Below are 20,789 nucleotides of genomic sequence, written 5' to 3'. Positions count from 1 at the left end.
AAGGAGATGTGCAAGAAGCTATTAGGGCCATTATAGCACAACTAGCTTAGTAATCAGGTATTTCTTCATATTTCCCAGTGTACTAAAATCTTATTTCAAAGTGCAGAGTGGGTCTGTGCATGCAGACACAGCTCTAAAAACAAGCACAGCCATGTGTTCAGTAGCGGGGTAACTGGAGACCCGGGTTGGGCCTCTGCTCTGGGCGAGGTGACAGTTAATATTCAGTTCCTACATACGCATTGGACTTTAAACTAGATTTAGCTTTTAAGTGTTCTAATATGAGGTTCTTTCCTTCCTCTTGCATAGTGATAAGCAAAGCAAATTATAATAAGGTTTTGTCATCTTCAGTCTGACCTCATTTAATTTTATGAACGAAAAGCAAAGCTGCCCAGAACATTTAACTGCCATTGCCAGTTGATTCAGCAATCTGCCTCTCTATTGTATAGACTAGACTGGAGCAAATACCAATAGATATCAGAAAGGTTTTGAGTTTAATTAAATATTATTATGAAAACTATGAACTTATAAGGTTCAGAGCTGAGAGAAATGGATTAATACCAAGGTAGATATTAAAATGCAGAAATGGATGCCCAGAAGCCTTAGAGACATTTAATAAAATTTCCCTGAACCCTCAGAAAAATCCAAGGCCTCTATTTTTTAGTTGAATTCTACCAAATTTTCAAGAGATAATGAGCTCAGTTCTTGTACGCAAGGTCTCTCAGAAAGCACAGAAAGCCATTTTAGGAGGATAATAAGACTGTGAGTCCAACAACAATTAGTAGTAAGCTTGTTAATCTTTCACTGATAGCTCTGAGATGTATTTCACATGGTTTTTAAAAAAATATTTGTTAAGAATTAATTCCGTAGGCATTCTCAGTTCCTGGGTGGAGACTCAGGAGTGACCCGGCTTAGAAGTCAGCGTTTTGTCCTTCCATCCATTAGACAAGCACAGAAATGGCCAGTAACCATTATGCAACTTTTAAAATTGACTATAATACCGAATTGGCAAAATCTCACAAGCTATAACATATAACCGGCAAAAATTTAACTGATCATTTTATTTTTGTCTCATTTCTCATATTCTTGTCTGAATGGTTATCTTAATATTGGTAAAATGGAGCTTAAAAATTCTGTTTAGTTTTAGTAAGTAAATGCTATGTTTTCACAAAAATCTTAGTATTTATGTTTCTGGATGAGAATTATACAGAGTGATTGTTATAAATGGCATCTAAAAAAGTAAAAGACTGAATCAAGAAGTATTAAGTGTGGGAAAAGTTGAAAAGCACTACTGGGAGTACAGTTTTGAGAGGATTCCTTTGAAAGTTGTTTGTTAATTGAATGAATTCCAAAATGGGTCAACACCTTAGTGACTAGGACAAGCAACAAGTGGATGAGTTCACACATTTGCCGACAGCCGTGGCTTCTGCTGTAAATGCTGTACACATAGAGGGTTCGTGAAGCTGGGCACAGACCCTCCTTTGCAGGTGGGCATTCTGCCTGCTCTGGGTGGATCAGAAGTGAGGGAAGGAGCGGGTGGGTTGCTCCCAAGCAGCAATGTGCCTAGTACGGTTTTCATGCAGGGCTGAATGGGACTCCAGTCATCTGTCTGGGTGTTTCCAGGAAGCTTCTAGTGAACAATTCTTCTCCTCCTCCTCCTTCTCCTTCTCCTTCTTGTAAATAAAATCACATTGTTCTAGTTAATTCACAAATAGAAACATCAAACAGCTGGTTTAAGAAAGTCCTTTTCCAAACTCCACAGTGACTAAACACAAAGGCCTTCTTCTCTCCCACTCTCACCGAAGCCTGTGCTCGTGTCCTCACACTTACTCCCCTTCCCCCACTGACTAGCAGATCTCCCAGTTGCCTGGTGCTTCCCAGGTATCGGCCGAACTGATTTCTGGCATGAAGAAGGCATTCCTCTCTAATCGTCTTAGAAGCAAGATGGGGGATGTCATTCAGGAAGACAAACCATATCAAAGTTTCCTATAAAATGGTTTACTTTTAAACTAATGTTTAACAGTTAGAAATGAAATTATTTAATGACATTAAAGCAGTTATTGCTATGAAAATTATTTTTCTTTTGAGCGTGATGATGTTTTTGTAAGAAATGTATTTAATGTTTTTAATATGCTGTGCACATAATAGAGCCAAGAGAATGGTAAGCATTTTGTGAAGAGACTTTTATTTAGTTCATTAAATGTAGGGTTTGTTTTTTTTTTTTTTTCAATTCTGGGGACTGAAGATCTAATACATACAAATCAAATTCAATGTAAAGGAATAATGCCCTCATTTATACTGAATATTTCAGACTGAGAAAGTGATATGGAACCTTGCTAAATTCATATTCTTATTATTCCTTGATTTGTTTCAGGCCCTGGAAAGTGAATTTGTTTCTTGCCAACTCCATCAGTGGATCGACCTTATATTTGGCTACAAACAGCGAGGGCCAGAGGCAGTCCGTGCTCTGAACGTTTTTCACTACTTGACCTACGAAGGCTCAGTGAACCTGGACAGCATCACAGATCCTGTGCTCCGGGAGGTAGGTGTCCTGAGCTGCTCCCAAAGTGTCTGGCACCTCTCAAACATACATCTGACTTCCCACATCTCTCCGTGTAAGTCTCCTTTCAGCCGAACACATAGGTTTCGTGTTGTTGACAATGTAAAAAAGATGGAAATATATAAAAGCAATCAATGAGGTCAATAAGTTGGGATTTTTAAAATACTGACATTTTAATGCAGAACTGTAATTTAACTTCAGATCTTCATTAAAGTGCATAAAATGCATTAAGTGTGTTGTTAATGGGTGAGGCTTAGATGAGTATTTTACTGTGAGTAATTCATTAAAATAATCAGCAGCATAAGTTTTTAAAAATAAAAGCAAATTTGCAGCTTTCTAGAAGGAACATTCGAAGAGCTATGCGAATGTAATGGATACCATGATAGTACTTTATTGCCCTGTGTTCTCAGCCTGAACTGTCTATAGCTAACATTTGGAAATTAAAAGTATTTTAAGTGAAAAAATCATTTTAAATAGCATGTAAATAACTTCCCAGGCATAAAATGACTTTGGCTAGGTAGGCAGAGTAAAGATGCACCAGCTGCTAGGTAAGTGTTGCTGCAAGGAAGCTATACCCCTGCCCTCCACCCTACCCTCAATCTGCCATCTGCTCTATGCAAAACAAGCTATCATGGCTACATCTCTAGGCACTGAAATGCTTTTTCACTTTTCATTTCAGAGGTAGGAAATGTGCAGATTTGGGAAATAAAGCTCTCTTAAAGAATCCTGCATTCTTTTCTTACATGCTCTATAAAATAAAGACTCCATTTGCATAGCTCCAAGCAGAAAAGAAAAAGGAGAGAGCACATGATTACTGTTCATTGGTCCCTTAGGTCAGAACACTTGGAGAACACTTTTCAAACATGTTGTTAAAGGCAAGATTGCACAGTAGCGTGTGCACAGGGGGATGGGAGCAGACAAGGATAGTGATCCAGGGAGAACCAGGTATTGTGAAATTGTTTGGTGACATGAGAAGTATCCTCCAGAGATCACTAGCCCTGCCTAGTTTAGTGCCCTCAGTTGTTTATAAAATGTAATCATCTTATTTGGATGAAGTAATTCTTATAAATAGACCCCCTTTGCTTAACATAGGCCCATTTTATAAAATGTTTATAAACAAAATTCATCTTTTTGAACCAGAATGTTTTTATTTTGGAGACAAGGTCTCACTATGCAATCCTGGATAACCCAGAACTTTCTATGTAGACCATTCTGGCTTGGAACTCATAGAGATCCACCTGCCTCTGCCTCTGACCCTGGGATCAAAGTGTGCACCATCTTCTCCAGCCACAGTGGATACTTTTAAAATCAGAAAAGAGAAAACTGTAATAGTCCAGCTTTATCTTCCAAGCCCAAGTTCAATTGGACTTGAGTTATATAAATTTCATGGACATCTTTGGTCCTGGGTATTTTCCTATGCTTTTTTCCTCCACAACAAAGTTCTTTATCTAAAAGGGAAATTATAGGTTGAGTCTGTTGGACAAAATCCAAATTTGAGTGTGTTGAACAGGAGGAAAACAACAGGGTAGTGGCATTGAGATGGATAGGCCATTCACAGGCTTTTCTCATCTAAATGTGAGTTCAAAAGGAGACAAGTGGGCCAGACAAAAAGACAGGAGAATTAGAGTTGAGAGGTTTCTTCTATGCGTACAGTGCATGTCTGAACCTCACTAAAGGGGTCTGCTTCAGCCACCACGCCATCATTCTGGACAGTGACAAAGCCAATTAATGGTTCACAAGCCTTACTCGTCACACTGTAGGAACTGTAGCACAGAATGTGTGCCTTTCACTGCCTTGCTGGATGGGAGTGGGTCCCGCCTCATGTTCGCTCATTCTGTAGACGTTCCGAGTAGAACCTATTACATTATGGACCTTTATACAGCCCCAAGTAATGCAGAATGTCTAGTGCAGGGCAGGATGTCTTCTTTCAGGACTCTGCCCCTTCAAGCAGTCCGTTCAGCTGACGCTGAGGATCTGCCATCATCAGAGTCAATTTAGGATGTGCATCTTCTCATCCTCAGACCTTCGAACAGGTCTCTGACGTACCATCTCTTAGCGCTGTGAGGGGGCACACTGTGGCAACACTCCTCCTCCTTCCAGCTATCATAGGCCTTGGCACAAGTCTACAGAGGCATTTGCACTGGCTTTGAAGATCTCTGGGAACTCAAGGGTCTGAGGAAGCTGCTGCTTCATCTTTTTGAGAGCAGCAAGAGACCATTAGTGTGATGCAAACAGACTGGAGTCTTTTAAGGAATATTAGCTTTTTCTCTCCTATTCCTCACCACCATTCCCTCATACATTCCCATTAATTTCAATGAATAACTTAGAACAAAACAACAAAAAAAAAAAAGTCTTCGGGAGCCTGAAAGCAGTGCTCTCCAAAAGCTCAGACCCACTCCAGAGCCACAAGCTAGCTGCTGACAGAGTCCTGAATCTCACTTACTGTCTCAGTGGCTCTATAAAGGGAGGAAGAACACGTTACCCCACGCACGAGCACTCCGTAGACAGTGCAGCTAAGGTTTGCTGCTTTAGGGTTCACACCACTCCCCACACACTGCCACTGTGAAAGGCCCCTGGGGAGGTACAGCACCTGGTGTCAAAGCATCCCTGTTGGAACCCCGAGGGCCTGCCCAGCTAGAGCCTGGCTTGAGAGAGCACCTCTCAGTCTGAAAAAGTAAACAGACTCCTACAAAAAACAGCTCAAAAGTTAGCCCATTCATGAGGCCCCCACTCACTTTAGTTATAATTATTATCTTGGTTTTTTATGTAAATATCATTAAAGATAAAACCACAGGAAGGTTAGATTTTGTTTTTTGTTTCATAATGTCAATTTGCCTGATTAAGATAATTTTATTTAAAAATGCTAAGCACCACCTTAAAAGACTAACATGTCCCCTTTGTTTAAAAAATTATATGATCTGCCTAGAATTCTGAGCTTTGAAGTTAGTATTAAAATTTGAGAAATAGCTTAAGGTTATTGACTCATTCTTCCCTGACAGGTGAAGTCATGAGCCGGCACTACCACAGCAATTATGGTATTAGAATGTCAAGAAATTAGAGGTCAGAATAACAGATAATTGTCTTCTCTGTGTCAGATTAAAAATTGGCATTCTTTGACAGTATGGGATCTCTGGCTGAGAAAATGATGACAGCTTAACTTATTTTATACTTGTAAAGCAGTAATTGATAGTAAACTTTATCTTGACAGCTTCTGGGCAGAAACATGACAGCGCAGTTCTGGTACAAAGCTTCTTAATATGTAAACACTAGGTCTACTGGAGAGCAGAGATTTATTTGAACTGTCTTAAGTCTTGTCTTACATCATTATCTTCTAGGCTCTGTTCTCATGATGGCTCAACTATTTGGGCAGTGGCTTTGAAGCATGATGATGAATATTCTTTCTTCTTTTTCTGTATTAATAAGAATCACCATTTTCTTTATGTCTGTACCTACCAAGTGCCCTGCATAGGGAAAGAGTTCTGGTTAGTAGTCACTGGGTGCTGCTGCTCAGGTGTGACCCAAGCACCTGGGAGCTTGTGAGAGCTTCTGGCTCAAAACGTAGGCTTCCCTGACATGACTCAGGGCAGCATTCAGTCGGGCACATGGGCTTGTTTGAAATGTTAGAGGTTTGGTTTTTTAAATATGTGTGTGTGTGTGTGTGTGTGTGTGTGTGTGTGTGTGTGTGTGTGTGTGTGTGTGTGTCTGTACATGTGGAGGTCAGAGGACAACTTAGGGACTCAGTTCTCTCCTTCTATCCTATGAGTTCCAGGCCTGAACTCAGGTTGTCAGGCATAGAAGCAGGTGCCTTTACCCACTGAGCCATCTCACCAGCCCCAAAAGATAAGGTTGGAGACGGTCTGCTCTACGTTAGATATGCTAGAGCTACTTGGGAAGCTTCTGCTGTTCTGGACATGTGTTGAGAACAGACAATAGCATAATGCAGTAGTTATCACCCAGTTTCCTCTCATTGTGTCTGTTCCTCCTGCCCTGGGTCCTGCACAGTCTCAAACACACACCCATGCCCATATAGCTATCTCCACAACAGCCATTGTGTCTTCCGTACCCTGTGGATATTAAGAATATCAAGCATAGCACTCTGTGTCTTGTTCTAAGTTAATAATTCTGTCCTTAATTATTTTTTTACATCTGCACTCCTGGTGTCTTCATATTATTTACAGCTGTATTTTTTCTTTCAATATCAATGGCTTAGTTTAGTTTTGTTAAAATTGTATTTGAATATATATGTTTCTGCATATGTTCATATATGCACCGCATGCATGCAGAGCCCATGGAGGCCAGCAGAGGACATGAGATTCCCCTGAAACTGGAGTTTCAGTTGTGAGCCTCCCTGTAGGTGCTGGGAAACAAGCCCAGGTGCTCTGCAAAAACAGCCAGTGCTCCTAACTGCTGAGCATCTTCCCACCCGCTCAGTGTCATTACTTTTCAAGAAGTAAGTTAGCCCAAGCGCGGTGCTGATGTTGAAGTTGCACCTGTGCAGCAGAAGGAAGTAGAATCAGTATCCTAACAGAAGCCATCAGCTCACACCAGGCAAACGACTAAGAGTGCTGAGTTCTGAGCTGACATAAAACTTGTCATCATACCTATTACCAACCTCACCAAAAAGAAAAATGATCTAAACGATTGCCCTGTGACAATGAGAGGTAGATTTACATAAGCCTGTAAACCATGCTATGTTGCTGGCATCTAGAACATAAGGACCATGCGGTGCTTATATTTTTACAGGTATATTCATCAATTTTGCATTTTAAAATATTCAATACATTTTAATATTACCAGCAATCACAAAAATGTGCTATTTTCCATCTAGCTGTCTTTACTTAGGAAGCTTTGCTTTGATCTCTGCTTTGATCTCCCAGAGGTAACAGAGCCGCTCTCTGTGCGAGCTCTAAGGAGAGCATGCCCACAGGAGGTAGGCTACATCACTTCAACTTCACTTCATTTTCCTGCTGAAATGTTCCTTGCTACTACAGAGCACTAACATGATAGGGCTGTCAAGAACCAGCAAGACAGATGTGTCTGTATCCAAAACAGCTGCTGCTGACTTTCCCAGAAAGATGAGCTTGTAAAGTTCATAAGGGAAAAAAAAATGAACACACTTTTCACTTCCTGATGATGTGAATGAACAGGCAGTGGCAGCACCGATGGCCCTGCTTTCCCTGCTCACCTTCCTGTGCGGCTGTCAGCCCTTTCCTCCCTGCACTTCTGGTGTCTTACTTTGATAGAGCCAGGGGTTTCAACAAGGGATGTTGCTTTGATCCTCTAGGTTAAGTTTTTGTGGGTTCGCCTCCCTGCACTTCTGGTGTCTTACTTTGATAGAGCCAGGGGTTTCAACAAGGGATGTTGCTTTGATCCTCTAGGTTAAGTTTTTGTGGGTTCGTCTCCTGTTTGTGATCCATGAACAAGCTATCTCAGTGAGCTGCAGCATGTAGCATTCGCTCACCGAGCCATGGGGCCTTGCTGTCTTTATACTGGTTGACTGGGCAGCTTTTCAGAGAAGTGATTGTAATTAATGGGCAAGAATATAGCTGATCGTGATCTCCTAAACCACCTGAATAGTCTTCTTTACTACATTGACATTTTTAACAAGCTCAAAATCCAAATCAAACACGAAGAACACCCCTACATTTTTATTAGTGAAACACAAGTAGAACGCGGTTTTCAGAGCCTGTTTTTCACATCTATAGCACTGAGGCTTACGTGGCAGATTTGATTAATAAACTTTGAACTTAGAAATTAGTATCAAAGAAATTAATGGCACACATTGAATTGTGCTTAGCTAACTTTTAATTTGGGTTTCTATTTTCTCCTTGCATCTTTACAGTGTGCTTACCTAGTCTGTTTTGTTTTGTTTTTAATCAACCCCACAAACACATGCTAGTCAGCCTCAGATGTGTGTCACTTAGGTCTTTTGTTCTCCTCTTTGTGTGATTTTTATTGTGTGCTAATGAGAAATGCTAATTATTGATTTTCAGAAATTATCAGCAAATGCTTTCATAATATCCACATTCAGAATAGTGAGGCTAACACTCTGTTGTTTGTAAAAGAAATGTCTAGAAGGTGCTTCCCCACCCCCCATTGGCTTTTTTGTGAAAAGTGGGTATCACTCAGTCCCTTCAGTTGTATGGTGAGGACTCATTTAAAGTTTTAGACATTTGATAATGACCCAATTTAAAGACATTTGAAATCTCTATGTAGTCTTTCTAAATTATTGCTTCCCATTTATGTAAATTGGAGGATATTTTATTCTGTTGAATTAATACGGTAATAATTTGAGTCTGTGTTTGGCTTGATAATGACACATACTTCATTGTGGAACATTTGACATCACCACCTGATGAATTTGTGTCACTCTGTACTGCTTTTTTCAGTAACCTCTTCTGTGATTAGACACTGTACTTTACAAGACTGCCACCTGCATACCTGTCCCCTCTCACTGCTTTCAACACCCACCTGCCCCCAGCTCTCACCCCCCCCCCCAATCTCCTGAATCACCAGCATGGAAGGCATGTCACAGAAGCTGCTCAGCCAGGGCAGGCTGCTGAGTGTATTGCCCTGGCTGCTCTGGGTTATGCCCATGTAGGTTCAGTCCTCTGTTTATAAAAAGTGTGTGCTGAAGTGCAAAGACCCCTTAAGAGAGCATCTCTTCCTGACTGCAAAGAGACCCTGTGCTCCCAGGGAACTCATACCAGGGCCCCTCTGTACAGTCTTCCACACTCAGTGAAACAGGTCTTGGCTGAGTATACCTTTTAGTCTTTCCACGTGGACATGTAGGGTAAGCAGCACCTGTTGGCCTTGTTACACCTTCCTTTAGATGCCATTGCATCTCTGGGTATCTCAGCACATGGCCTTTCCAAGATCTCCTTTAAAAGAAAACTGCCACATGCTGCCACATGGATGAACCTTGGGGACATTGCGCTCAGTAAAATAACTTAGTCACAAATCAAAGAAAAGCAAAACAAAAAACAAAAAAGGCTACAGACACCCCACCTCCACTGTCACACACACAAATACAAATACTCCATTTAGAAGAACAGTGGGAGCCAGGTGTGGTGCATGCCTTTAATCCCGGCACTCAGGAGCAGAGGTAGGTGGATCGCTGTGAGTTCGAGACCAGCCTGGTCTACACAGGGAGTCCAGGACCGTCAAGGCTACACAGAGAAACCCTGTCTCGAAAGACAAAACAAAACAAACAAACAAACAAACAAAAACCAAACCAAACCACAAAAAAAGCAGTGTGGATCAGTCACTGTCTCTGAGGAGAAAGCAGAGTGGAGGTTGTTGCCCCTTAGGAGCTATGTGCATCTAAAATTGCCTTGAAAGGTGATAGAGTTTAGTAATGGTCCATGTTACAGAGGTGTGGGCAGGATACAGAAGTTCAGGAAGAGAAAGTGAAACACTTGGAGGCTACTATTCCCAGGCCCTGTGATAGGCAGAAGAACCCAGCCTAGCCATTGCTAAACCAGTACCCAGCAAAGAGAGCCACATAGGAAATACAGCAGCCTCCTGTGTCCTGTAGTCATCTAGGCTCTCCACTGTACCAGGAGAGGGGTGCGAGGGGGGCAGCAAGAGCAAAAAGGATAGTGATGAGGTCTGTGGAGGCCCATGGGTCAGAGCCAAAGAAGAAAGGTGTCCAGCACAGCATCCATCCCCTTTGAAGTGTTATTTCCAGTTAAGCAAATGTATCTTAGACACCCAAGGCAGGTCAGGTGCCTCCAGCTGCACTAAAACCCCATGCTTTGTCCCTTGGACTTGTGTACATGTACACTTCAAGTACAAAATCTGAGAGAACCTGCCAGCAGTAGACCTGGACTAATTATTTTTAAAATGTTCTGGATGCAAGATTTTCTGTCAGAATAGATGTCTGATAAGTCCCTTATGTACCATCATTACAGCTGACCATTCCAAGGAGGAGATGGAGCTATAGAGTCCACTCTCACACTCAAAGACATGAACCAAAAACTAAGGAAGGCACCAATGACCTGAGCTGCTCCTGCAAGCAGGGGACAACATGGCCTTCCAAGCCAGAACAGATGCATTCTTCTCTTTTAACTAGAGCTAAAAAAATAGTTACTTATATTTTCAATAATTTTGCCAGAATATTTTTTTAGTCTTAATGTGGGTGGTTATTAAATCAATAATAAAAAAACCTATGTATTTCTGTTTGTGGTTTCTCTGAGGAACTAGAAACAGTTGACAATAAAACAGTGCTTTAATTTTTTATATAGTTTAATGTTTAAAAGCAAGAAATGATAGAGTGCATATATTATTTTCTTGATTTACTTCATTCTTGGTTTTCCAGCATTAAAAAGTAATGCTTTATATACTCTTGTTTTATCATAACAATAAACCAGAAGCAAAACTTATAAGTTAAAATACATCCCATCATTAAGTCACCATTCTTTCTAGCACTTCTCAAAGTTATATTGGTTTTATTTTTTATGTGATGTAAGCAGAATTACAGGTATAAAAGAAAAATAATACACGTATTATATTTGCCATGTCATATATATGTATATATTTATTTGGATATACATGATTATGGAAGCAACAGCAGCTCTTAAGTGTTAAAATCACTATAACAATGAGATAAGCCTAATACTAGGTAAAATGGTCAATGTTTTTTCCTGTGTTGTCAAACAACCACATTTACTTTTTTTTTCTTTCAAAAACTGAATAGAGTTGGTGACCCTAAAGCAGCCACATTGGAATATCTGTGTCCAACATAGATGACAGATTTCCCATGGCCACATTGATGGAACTCTTCTCAATTAACCTTACCCCAGGCTATTCACTCTTGTATCTGAAGATGACACACATTTCTAGCAGGCCACATGCAATTGGGTAGAATTACATATAAATGGCTAGGCCAGTGGCTGGTGTTGATGCAATGACCTTTCCCACCCCTATTCTTCCATAAGAGAAAGTCACAGCCAGACATCCTAGCTGATGCTTTGCTAGCAGGAACAGGTGATTTGCTGAACAGAGCTGCCTTGTTTTGGTTGTTGGTTTTGTTTCTTTGTTAGGTTTGGGTTTTTTTTTTCTGGTGAGAGGACCACATTCACAACAGAGGTGTATGTAGGAGGAGAAGGAAGAAAGGGAGGAGAAAGGAAAACTAGTTTTAAAGAGTCTATGGAAGAAAAAAAGATATCCATGTTAAATTTACCTATATTATGAGTAGAACAGAGTTAACCTGTTTTTATTTCTTGCACAGCAAGGGTCTGCTACAAGCCTCCTAGGTGTTGGCTTTCACCCTGTGTATGAAGTCTTTCCAGTGCACAGCCATACTGTAACTCACATGCACATGCAACCTTTTCGTGTATCTCCTCTTCTGGTGGTTCACAAAGAAGGAACTTTGATAAAAGGAAAGCAGAGAGGAAAGAAAGCAGTTAAGCAAGGTACGCAGCAGGTCAGGGGAGGACAGTGTGCTACACCATAGCGGCCATCCAAGTGTCCTCTGTGCGTGTGTGCAGGACATCTCCTTAACCCATGAATTGTGAAATGTGTTTTTCCTTGGGAACTGAGGTAGACTCTGCTTCTGTTTGTCTCTAAGTGGACAACAGCCTTGGCTAATGAGGAAGACAAATCTAGAGAGGGCTTTGAAAATCAGTAAGAAAAAAAGGGAGGCCTGAGTGAGGATGTGACTAACTGTAATTTGATTGGTGAGTGCCAGAGTGGTCTCTGTATAAGAACTTAGCAAGACAGAGGACAACAGAGGAAGTGGTCCTTCTGGATGCTTTCTCTACTGGGAGCTGTCTGTTGCAGCTAAGCGGAGAATAGAGGCCATCTCTGTGTGAAATGCAAAAGTCACCTGTGGTCATCTTATTTATTTCTTCAACCTTGCATAGCACACTGCACATTTCTGTGTCCTTGCCTGCCTATTTCTGCAGAGCTATAAGTGCTCAAATCTTCTTGAGGTGTTGAACACACCCACTTCATGAAGGACACTCCAGGAGAGAGGCAGATGCCAAGCATTTAATGGCTGACCAGTGAATTTTCTGCAGGGAAATAATATAAAAATAGTTAAGAATCACTATAGAAAAACTGAGCTTGGGCTTTTTATTGTATAGGGCAGAGGTTGGCCATCTGCATCTAGAGGAAGAGCTGGGCTGGGCTTTTAAGACTGTTAGAGTGTTCTGTGGGTGGAGCCTGGTGGTTGGATGTCCTCAGGGGTGGCCTGGCCACTCATATGCCTTGAGGGGCTCACACCCTGTGTTCTTTAAAATCTGTAGAACACCAAAGGCCTGGCAGTCACATTGGTTTTTTTGTTTTGTTTTGTTTTTTGAGAAATCTCAGGTGTTGCACCTGTTACCCGTGTGCACTGCTTTTGTACAGGAACAGTTGCTGGAACTACTTGACTCTCAGATGTGTGTCTTTTAATAATGGTCAGCTTCTCAGTGAAGGAAACTGAAGTGACAGACTCATTTCCAAGCATCATGTAATACTGGATAACTTCTTAGTAAACAATGTTGGCTTGAGAGACTCATTTCCAAAGTTCAGTCTCAGGCTGTATACTTTACTTATACTCCTGAGCATCCAAAATGACTAGACTGTGCAAGCATTCACAAATCCCAGCATCTAGAATTGCTAGGCAGGGCATCAAGCAAGCCGTCTGGGCTTGTCGCCACCCCAGCCCTCTCTGTTGTGTGTGCTCATGTGCATTTCTGATTGCCTTCCGGGGCTGCAGACTTCCTGAGGGCAGTGTGGGTTTTAACTAAGCATTCAGATGTTTGTCAGTCTAATTGCTGCAGTGGCAATGAACTGTTGTAAATAGTGGGCCCTTGTGTTTTCTCTACATCAGTGTCCATGTGCTTTGCGTTTTCTGGACCAACTTTCAGCTTTGCCCAGATACCCACTAGTGCCCTACTTTTGTAGTCAGCAAACAATGGGAAGACGGAGCCACAGCCTTGACCTGCGGAGAGTCAGTTTGAACAAAACAAAAAAGTCATGTATTCACTGCCATGACAGAGGGAGGAACTGTACTCTGAGAGTGTGGCGGGAGCTGGTGATGATGTGTAAAGTCCCAGCCCAAGGACAATAGCATGGAGGACTTCCTCCTGCCTGGGGAGGCATGCTCTCAGGACAGCAACTTAATCACAGAACCCCAAGCTGCATGATGGGCCCTCCATCACAGCAGGCTGGTCTCCTCATCCAGTGCCTGTCTGCTCCACAGTGCAGAGGGATAGTAAAGAGGGGCAGCAGGCCCCCTGGCCAGTGTCTAGCAGTGGCCGGAGATGGAACCTAGTAGGTGCAGCATGCTTTTCTCATATCAGGAAGAGCTGAATTTTTTTTTTTTTTTAATTCAGAAGGGAAAAACCGTCTGCAAGGCAGGAACACAGGTACGTGGTAGATAAATTCTAGAATAAAGTCCTTTAGTAAACAAAACTATCTGATACAATTCACAGGGAAGAAAGCACAGCCCCCAAGGAGAAATGTAGGGTGTGAACACTCTGCCTTAGTCCAAAGGGATTACCAAAGAGTGCTTAAAAAGAAATTTGTGGAAATTATGCCAGTATCCTGACATTTTCCTAGTATAATTTTAATACTTCTGTTTGTGAAGCATAGTGGGGCGATGCTTGCTGACTCTTCATTCAATGGGTGTTTACAGGTTCCCTAAGTACAGGACATGACTGAAGGTCAGATCTGTTTGATTTTAGCCCCAGCTTCTCACCCCTATGAAGTTCTTTTTCATGGAGGAGTAAAATTGCAGGCAACAGTGTCTATGGCTAGAAAGACTTTAGTTGATATTGGGCATTTGCTGGCCAGGGCAGCTTTAACAGTAAAATTACTGCTTTTCCCCACAAATAATTCTCAAGAGTTATTATAATAACGTGAAGCCAACTAGAAATGGTCTCTTCTTCCCTTTTATAATCATAAACCTTGCAATGGGGAGACACAGTGTGGTAGTACCTACATGAATACAATTTAGTTGAATAGTCACACTTTGCATTTGAATGGATGTCATGAAAATAAATGTTACATTAAAACTGGACAGCACTTAAGGAGATTTAATAATTCATCTCATTGTCGCTGCAAATAAATGAACCAAAGCCCCTTCTTCTATGCAGTTGTTAAAATATGGTGGATAATGATCCATTCATGTTTAATATTGCTAATAAATTTGAAAGTTCACATTTTTACTGATAAACATTTTCTTGAAATGCAGTGTAGGAGGACAGATGGTTAAATTTAAGTACTTTATAAATGAGAGTTGTAGACAGTGGTGCAATTAGCGGCAATGCTGTGTCAAGAGCCATCCCCCAGCTTACCTGCGCTCTTTCCAGTGCTCAGCAGTGGGCTTAGTATTTCACTTTTATGTGCACCAAATTGCACATGATTGTAGGGGGGAATCTAGCGTGGTAATAGAGTAATGATAGTAGTAAATATTGTGTTTTTCCTTGTTGACTTAAATTACACATTTACAATATCTCAGGGAAAATCTTATTAGTCTAATTTAATACGTTGAAATATTTTACCTATAAAATTTATGAATAGAAGAAATACTTAGGTCTTTCAACATACAAACGCACATATACATGTGGACATGCACATGCATGCAGTCTTATATTGTATAATCCAGACAGTTTGAGGTGGAAATTAGTTTTACTTAATGGGACTCATATCGTTTTACTGTTCATGTCTGCACAGGCTTTAATAGAATACTGTATATAGCTCAGGATACCCAAGAATTCTTTAATTTTTAGTGAATTTTCTCTAAAGTTTACATGGAGGAAACTGAGAGAAATTAATTCATACCTTACAAATAATATCCCCAAAATCCCTCTTAAAGCACCATAGCAAGCTAAAATGTATTTTTGTATTGAAAGCTTTGCTATACTTGATTGCAACACCACCTTTATGTTCTGACCTTGGGTTACCCTCTGTGTCAACTGAAATGCCTGCTCTTCTGACTTTTATGTCATGTTGATGGTAGACATTATGTCTCATTCTCTTTTCCCATGAAGATCCCAGACGCTTATTTTATTAGAGACCCCCATACATTCCTCCTTACGAAGGACTTTATTAAGGTACCTGTGTTGTATTTGGTGCTAAAGGTGTTTCTGGTCTTTAACTGCATGCGTGGATGCACAGATTATCATTTCTACGTTAACCCCAGAGCAGTGCTGTGCTTAACTGACGCATGATTAGAAGTGAAGCTTGCCCACAAAGTACTAACACTTGCAGGGTTCTGTGCCCTGAGAAGAGAGCACTCCTGGAATTTTCTGGACTCTCTTTATGGCTGACTGGAGCTACACTTGCATTGTCAGAAGCGTGTTGACCTCCCTTTTGACACATATTGATTATGACAGTCGCCCTCCTTGCCCTGCAGGCCATGGAAGCACAGATACAGAACTTTGGACAGACGCCATCTCAGTTGCTCATCGAGCCACATCCGCCGCGGAGCTCGGCCATGCACCTGGTAAGACGCTAGCCTTGGAGGGATTTTCCTTTCCTTGTACCCAGGTAGAAGGCAAGTAAAATGCTATTTCAGTAACATTTTCAGAGGCCTCCCAGCATATCTGTTGATTCTGAAGCTCGAGGGCATGCTAGAAGAATGTGTAATTTCTACTCTTCAGTCCTGCTTAGTCAGTGAGCCCAATCTTGGGCCCACAAAAGCAGCACCCACTTCTCCACAAGCCTATTGGTGTACACACAGGTGCACACACTGGCCCCCAATTAAATTAGATCTGTAAATTACCGTGCAGTATACACACACACACACACACACACACACACACACACACACACACGCCAACAGAAGAACGGTTCATTTTAAGAAAAGTGAGTGACTTTAAACACAGTATGTGACTCCTGCAGGGAGGCTGTAGAACAAATCAGGCTGGTTTACAAGTAACGGCTCCAAAGTCAGATTCAGACCAGACACCATTTCTGCCACTAACTAGGAAGTAGCTAGAGATGAGTACCTAACCGCTGTATGCTGGGATTTCAGCATCTGGAGCCTAGAGTTGGCGGGTCCTGGCACTGGAGAGACTCTAAGGCCTGCTTCTGAACCTCCCATAGGCTAGCCCCTGTCATGTAAGCTCCCAGCAGCTGCTAGCTGGCCTCATCAAGCACTAATGACATTATATTTTTAGTCTTACTTTGCAAGGAAAGAATTATATGCTTTCTTCCAAAATTTAAAGGTCCATTCTCATAACAAAGCAATCCCTTTTCAGTGCATCGGCAAATAGCAAACATTCCCCCCTTTTATTTAATTCATTGAAGGCAAGTATTTTGCTGAGATACTTTTAATGTATTTTTAATGATCTTTCACTACTTTTTGGATAAAAGTTCAACAAATGGTTTCAAGACAGAAACAGTTGCAAATGAATTCTCAGATGATCTATGTGTATCCACTGTCTTGGAGACAAGCCTGTCCCCTCAGTGGCGTGGAGGGCTCTAGCATTGGGTGGCCGTGGGTGTGTGTGGGCAAGCTGTAAGCTAACATTTCTCTGATGGAAAGAATGCTTATCCCCTTCACTTATTTAATGCATTTTTTGAGCCCTCCAAGTGTCGATGACTAAGTAGTGAGACAAAGTGCCAGGTGTGTCCTTCATGCCACCAAGAAGCAGGCAGTTTCACGCCTGGTGAAATAGAGCTACACACCTGCTTAACCCTCTCTGCAGCAGTCATCCAAGTATCCTTTGATTGCACTTGGCCATTCTGTGTAACAAAACAGAGGTTTTCATGGAACACAGGCTGTCCCCAGGTGGCTCGCAGCCACGGTACAGACAGGGAGGTGGTCTTACAGAGCCAAGCTCCACACTGCCCAAGAGTCTCTTACACCTTCTTGTATGAAATGGCTTAGTGGGAGAGTTTTATTCCACATTACTTTTCTCTGTTTTTAATGATGATGTGATGATGATGGTGGTGGTGGTGGTGGTAACTATTCTGGGGGAATGCCCAGTTAGAACTCATTACCTTCCCACAAGGAATTATCAGATGCCAAATTGGCACGGAGCTGTTAAAAGAAAGTGAGCTTTCTAAGCTTGTGATCCATAGAGAAAATTCTCAAACATGTATGATAGTTGAGTAGTAATTATTTCTATCCTTATTTTATGTTTTGTAGAATAGAATTTATAGTATCTAATATCACTTCATATATTAGATGTTTAAAAGAAGAGCTAAAAAAAAGTATTGGCCCACAGGAAATGGAACCTGTAAGGGAGGGAGGTGTAAGCCCTAAATAGTAGGGTCAGCGCAAGAACCCAGAGACAGCAAGACACTGGCCAGAGCACCAGGCTGCCCTGCAGGCGGTCGTATTTCAATTGTGTATACTGTGCCTAGGTTAGCCCAAGGAAGATGACAGTTACAGTCAAATTGCTTTCGATTTCATGCTAACATCAGCCACTGGTTAATTTTCCACCAGACTGATTTTTTACATTTCTGACTAATTATGTCTCATCTTGTGGCTGTATCTGTGAGCTAATTGTCCACATGGCCGTCTGACCATTTTACAGACTGAGGCTGACCCTTAGCAACAGAGCGCACTGCCGCGGTGACTGCAGAGGCTCTGTTCTTTCTGCTCTGCGCCTTCTTCAGGTGATGTTGCTCTATCTGAGGTGCCCAGACCTTCCACTAACTGAGTTATCTTTTCTGTTCCCTTCTGTCTCTTCCCTTTCTACTCAACAGTGTTTCCTTCCACAGAGCCCACTCATGTTTAAAGACCAGATGCAGCAAGATGTGATAATGGTGCTGAAGTTTCCATCCAATTCTCCCGTGACCCACGTGGCTGCCAACACCCTGCCCCACCTGACCATCCCTGCAGTGGTGACAGTGACCTGCAGCCGACTGTTTGCAGTGAACAGGTGGCACAACACAGTAGGTACGTGGGCCTCCGCACGAGCTGTACAGCTAAGGTGAAGAAGGTGATGGGAGCTTGCATGTCATTACAGAGGCGTTATGGCAGGCTGTTGGGAAGGCCAGACTGCCCACTCCCAGAGGCCCTGCAGTGCCTTGGGCTTGGCACTGTTCTTCCACTGCGCCTCAACAGGCTTCCGAACAGAGCAGGTTTGTCTGGATTTTGTAGACAAGAACTACAATCCATCCCCTTTGCTGCCGTTAGTTTGTTTAGCAAATATTTGAATGCCCAGTGTGTGTCAAACCGTCCTAGGCTTTTGGAATTCAGCAGGAAACAAGACAAGTAGCATCCCTAGCTTTATGGAGCTTGGTCTGTGAGAAAATGCAATAACTAAATTGTCCAGTGATTGCACATGTGTTTGCCCCACATTTCATCCCTGAGAGCTGCAGCCGGCACATCTTGAAGTGATATAATGTCATCGCAAATATTTAGACATATTGTTCCTTATTTAACCAGGGCAGACATGGATGTGACCAAATGATTTAGTTGGCCCAGTTCACCACTTAAGGCTTCCTGCAAAGCTGCAGGACTGAAAAGATGAGCCCTGCTGATCTAACCTGGATCTTTCTATTCCACTGATGTCTACCTCACGCTGAAAGGGCGCTGATTTATACCACACTCCCTCCGTGAGCTTATATGTGGCTGGCCCTGGCTTATGGTTATTGCTGACACTATCAACAGGGGGTGGTGCAGTTTCTGCTGGCCCCGGAGTGTACAGCAGACATCTTACGAGAAAATAAGACTTCATTGTTCACGAGGTTTTGGCCTCTAGGAATGTTTTTCATTAAGAAAAAGAACCATAAAGGGTTCAATTCTTAAATTGTTCAAGAATATTATGTATAGTTATTTTACAACTACATGTGAAAATATGACAGATGAACTCAATCAGACCCCAGATGTCAGTCCCAAAAGCAGCTTTCGTGGGATGATAGCTTCAGGTATGACTCAACTTATAACTTGAGTTGACTAGTCATGTCACTGGGAAAGGCCCCTGTGTGGGAGTCCAGCTCCCATCTGACCTCATGCCCTGGGAGCCAGTCTTGTCTGTGTCCCAGGCTCACTGGTTGCTCTGTGAGAAACTGTGAATCCAACCTACCACTCTTCGTGGCTTTCTACATCTCAAGGAAAAGCCTAAAGTGTCTGCTATGTTGACTTTTTAGGACTCCTTGTTGAAGTCACATGATGGAACTGAGTCAGCACAAATTTTAAACAAATGCACGTTTATGTAAGCAGCATAAAACCCCCTTATTAGGAAATGCTTTCTGATACTCTCATGATAGCTTTCCATGCTTATTCTTCAGGCCTCAGAGGAGCCCCAGGATACTCCTTGGATCAAGCACATCATCTTCCAATTGAGATGGACCCACTAATTGGTATGCTAATATATTTATTACTTTCTGTGGCTGTGATAAATCACCATCTCCAAGGGAAGAAAGAGTTTGTCTTGGCTTATAGTTCTAGAGGGAGAGTCCCTCACAACTTGTAAGCATTGTAGCAGGCAGCCAGAGCAGGAAGCTGAGGACTCACATCTTCACCCAAACGCAAAGCAGAAAGTGCAAATGGGTGAGGCTGTAAATCTTCAAAACCAGTCCCCAGAAATGTGCTTCCTCCAGCAATGCTCATAGAGGTTCCATAAACTTCGCAAACAGGGCCACCAGTTGGGGATCAAATATTCAAATGCCTGAGCCTAAGACAGTCATGGCTCATTAAAACCATGGCAACTAACAAAGATGTATTTTAAAATCTCTGCTGATTATGCATTCTTACCTTTTTGTTTGTCTCAAAATACAGCTGAGTTATATATTACAACATCAACATGAGACTAACATCAGATTGCCAAAAGGGCTTTGCTACCGTCCACGTGCACCCAAGAGTGCTTTGCTATTAAACCAATTACTTATGGCATTTTCTTGATGTTCTAGAAAGTCATGTAAGTTAAATATTAAAAAGCAAATATGTATCCAGTGCCCTTTGTTTGTGCCTAAGGTTTTCTTAACAATTTCATATTATTTAAGGTAAATAGATTCAATGATTGCTAAGGGAATTAATACTGAAAAGCACCTTCTATAAAAATTATATTCAATGGGCTAAACTTCCTTTTTAAATTAAAGACACCTGAATTGCAAACTCCTGAGTTTCAACCACTTATACTCATGTGGCCCATAGGCATGCTGTGCCCCTTGGTTTTGTATCTGCCAGGTGGTCTATGCTGATGTGTATTCTCCTAACTTGTGGAATCATTTAGAAAATTAAGCTAAAAGAAACTCGGAAATGCTATAAAAAGTTGCTCAGTTCTGTCTAAGCAGTGTGGTTCTGTTCTTCAGGTGATTCAGCTTTTATTTTGATCTAGAA

General features: G+C 41.8%; 1 protein-coding gene across 7 annotated transcripts in view; it reads left to right on the top strand.

Moving 5' to 3' along the window:
* The window catches only part of Nbea (neurobeachin), a 657,568-nt gene that overhangs the window by 617,919 nt on the left and 18,860 nt on the right, over nt 1-20,789 (top strand). For 6 of the 7 annotated variants that reach the window (XM_051157177.1, XM_051157174.1, XM_051157175.1 and 3 more), the window contains 4 exons: nt 2,372-2,539; nt 15,906-15,995; nt 18,209-18,401; nt 19,739-19,810. In XM_051157177.1, coding sequence (XP_051013134.1) covers nt 2,372-2,539; nt 15,906-15,995; nt 18,209-18,401; nt 19,739-19,810 — 523 coding nt within the window. Of the gene's footprint in view, nt 1-2,371; nt 2,540-15,540; nt 15,604-15,905; nt 15,996-18,208; nt 18,402-19,738; nt 19,811-20,789 lie in introns of all 7 variants that reach the window. The other variant, XM_051157179.1, reaches the window with a different exon arrangement.

This window comes from Acomys russatus, chromosome 15, assembly GCF_903995435.1.
Source record: "Acomys russatus chromosome 15, mAcoRus1.1, whole genome shotgun sequence".
In the NCBI taxonomy this organism is placed as follows: Eukaryota; Metazoa; Chordata; class Mammalia; order Rodentia; family Muridae; genus Acomys; species Acomys russatus.
This window is presented reverse-complemented; position numbering and strand designations above follow the sequence as displayed.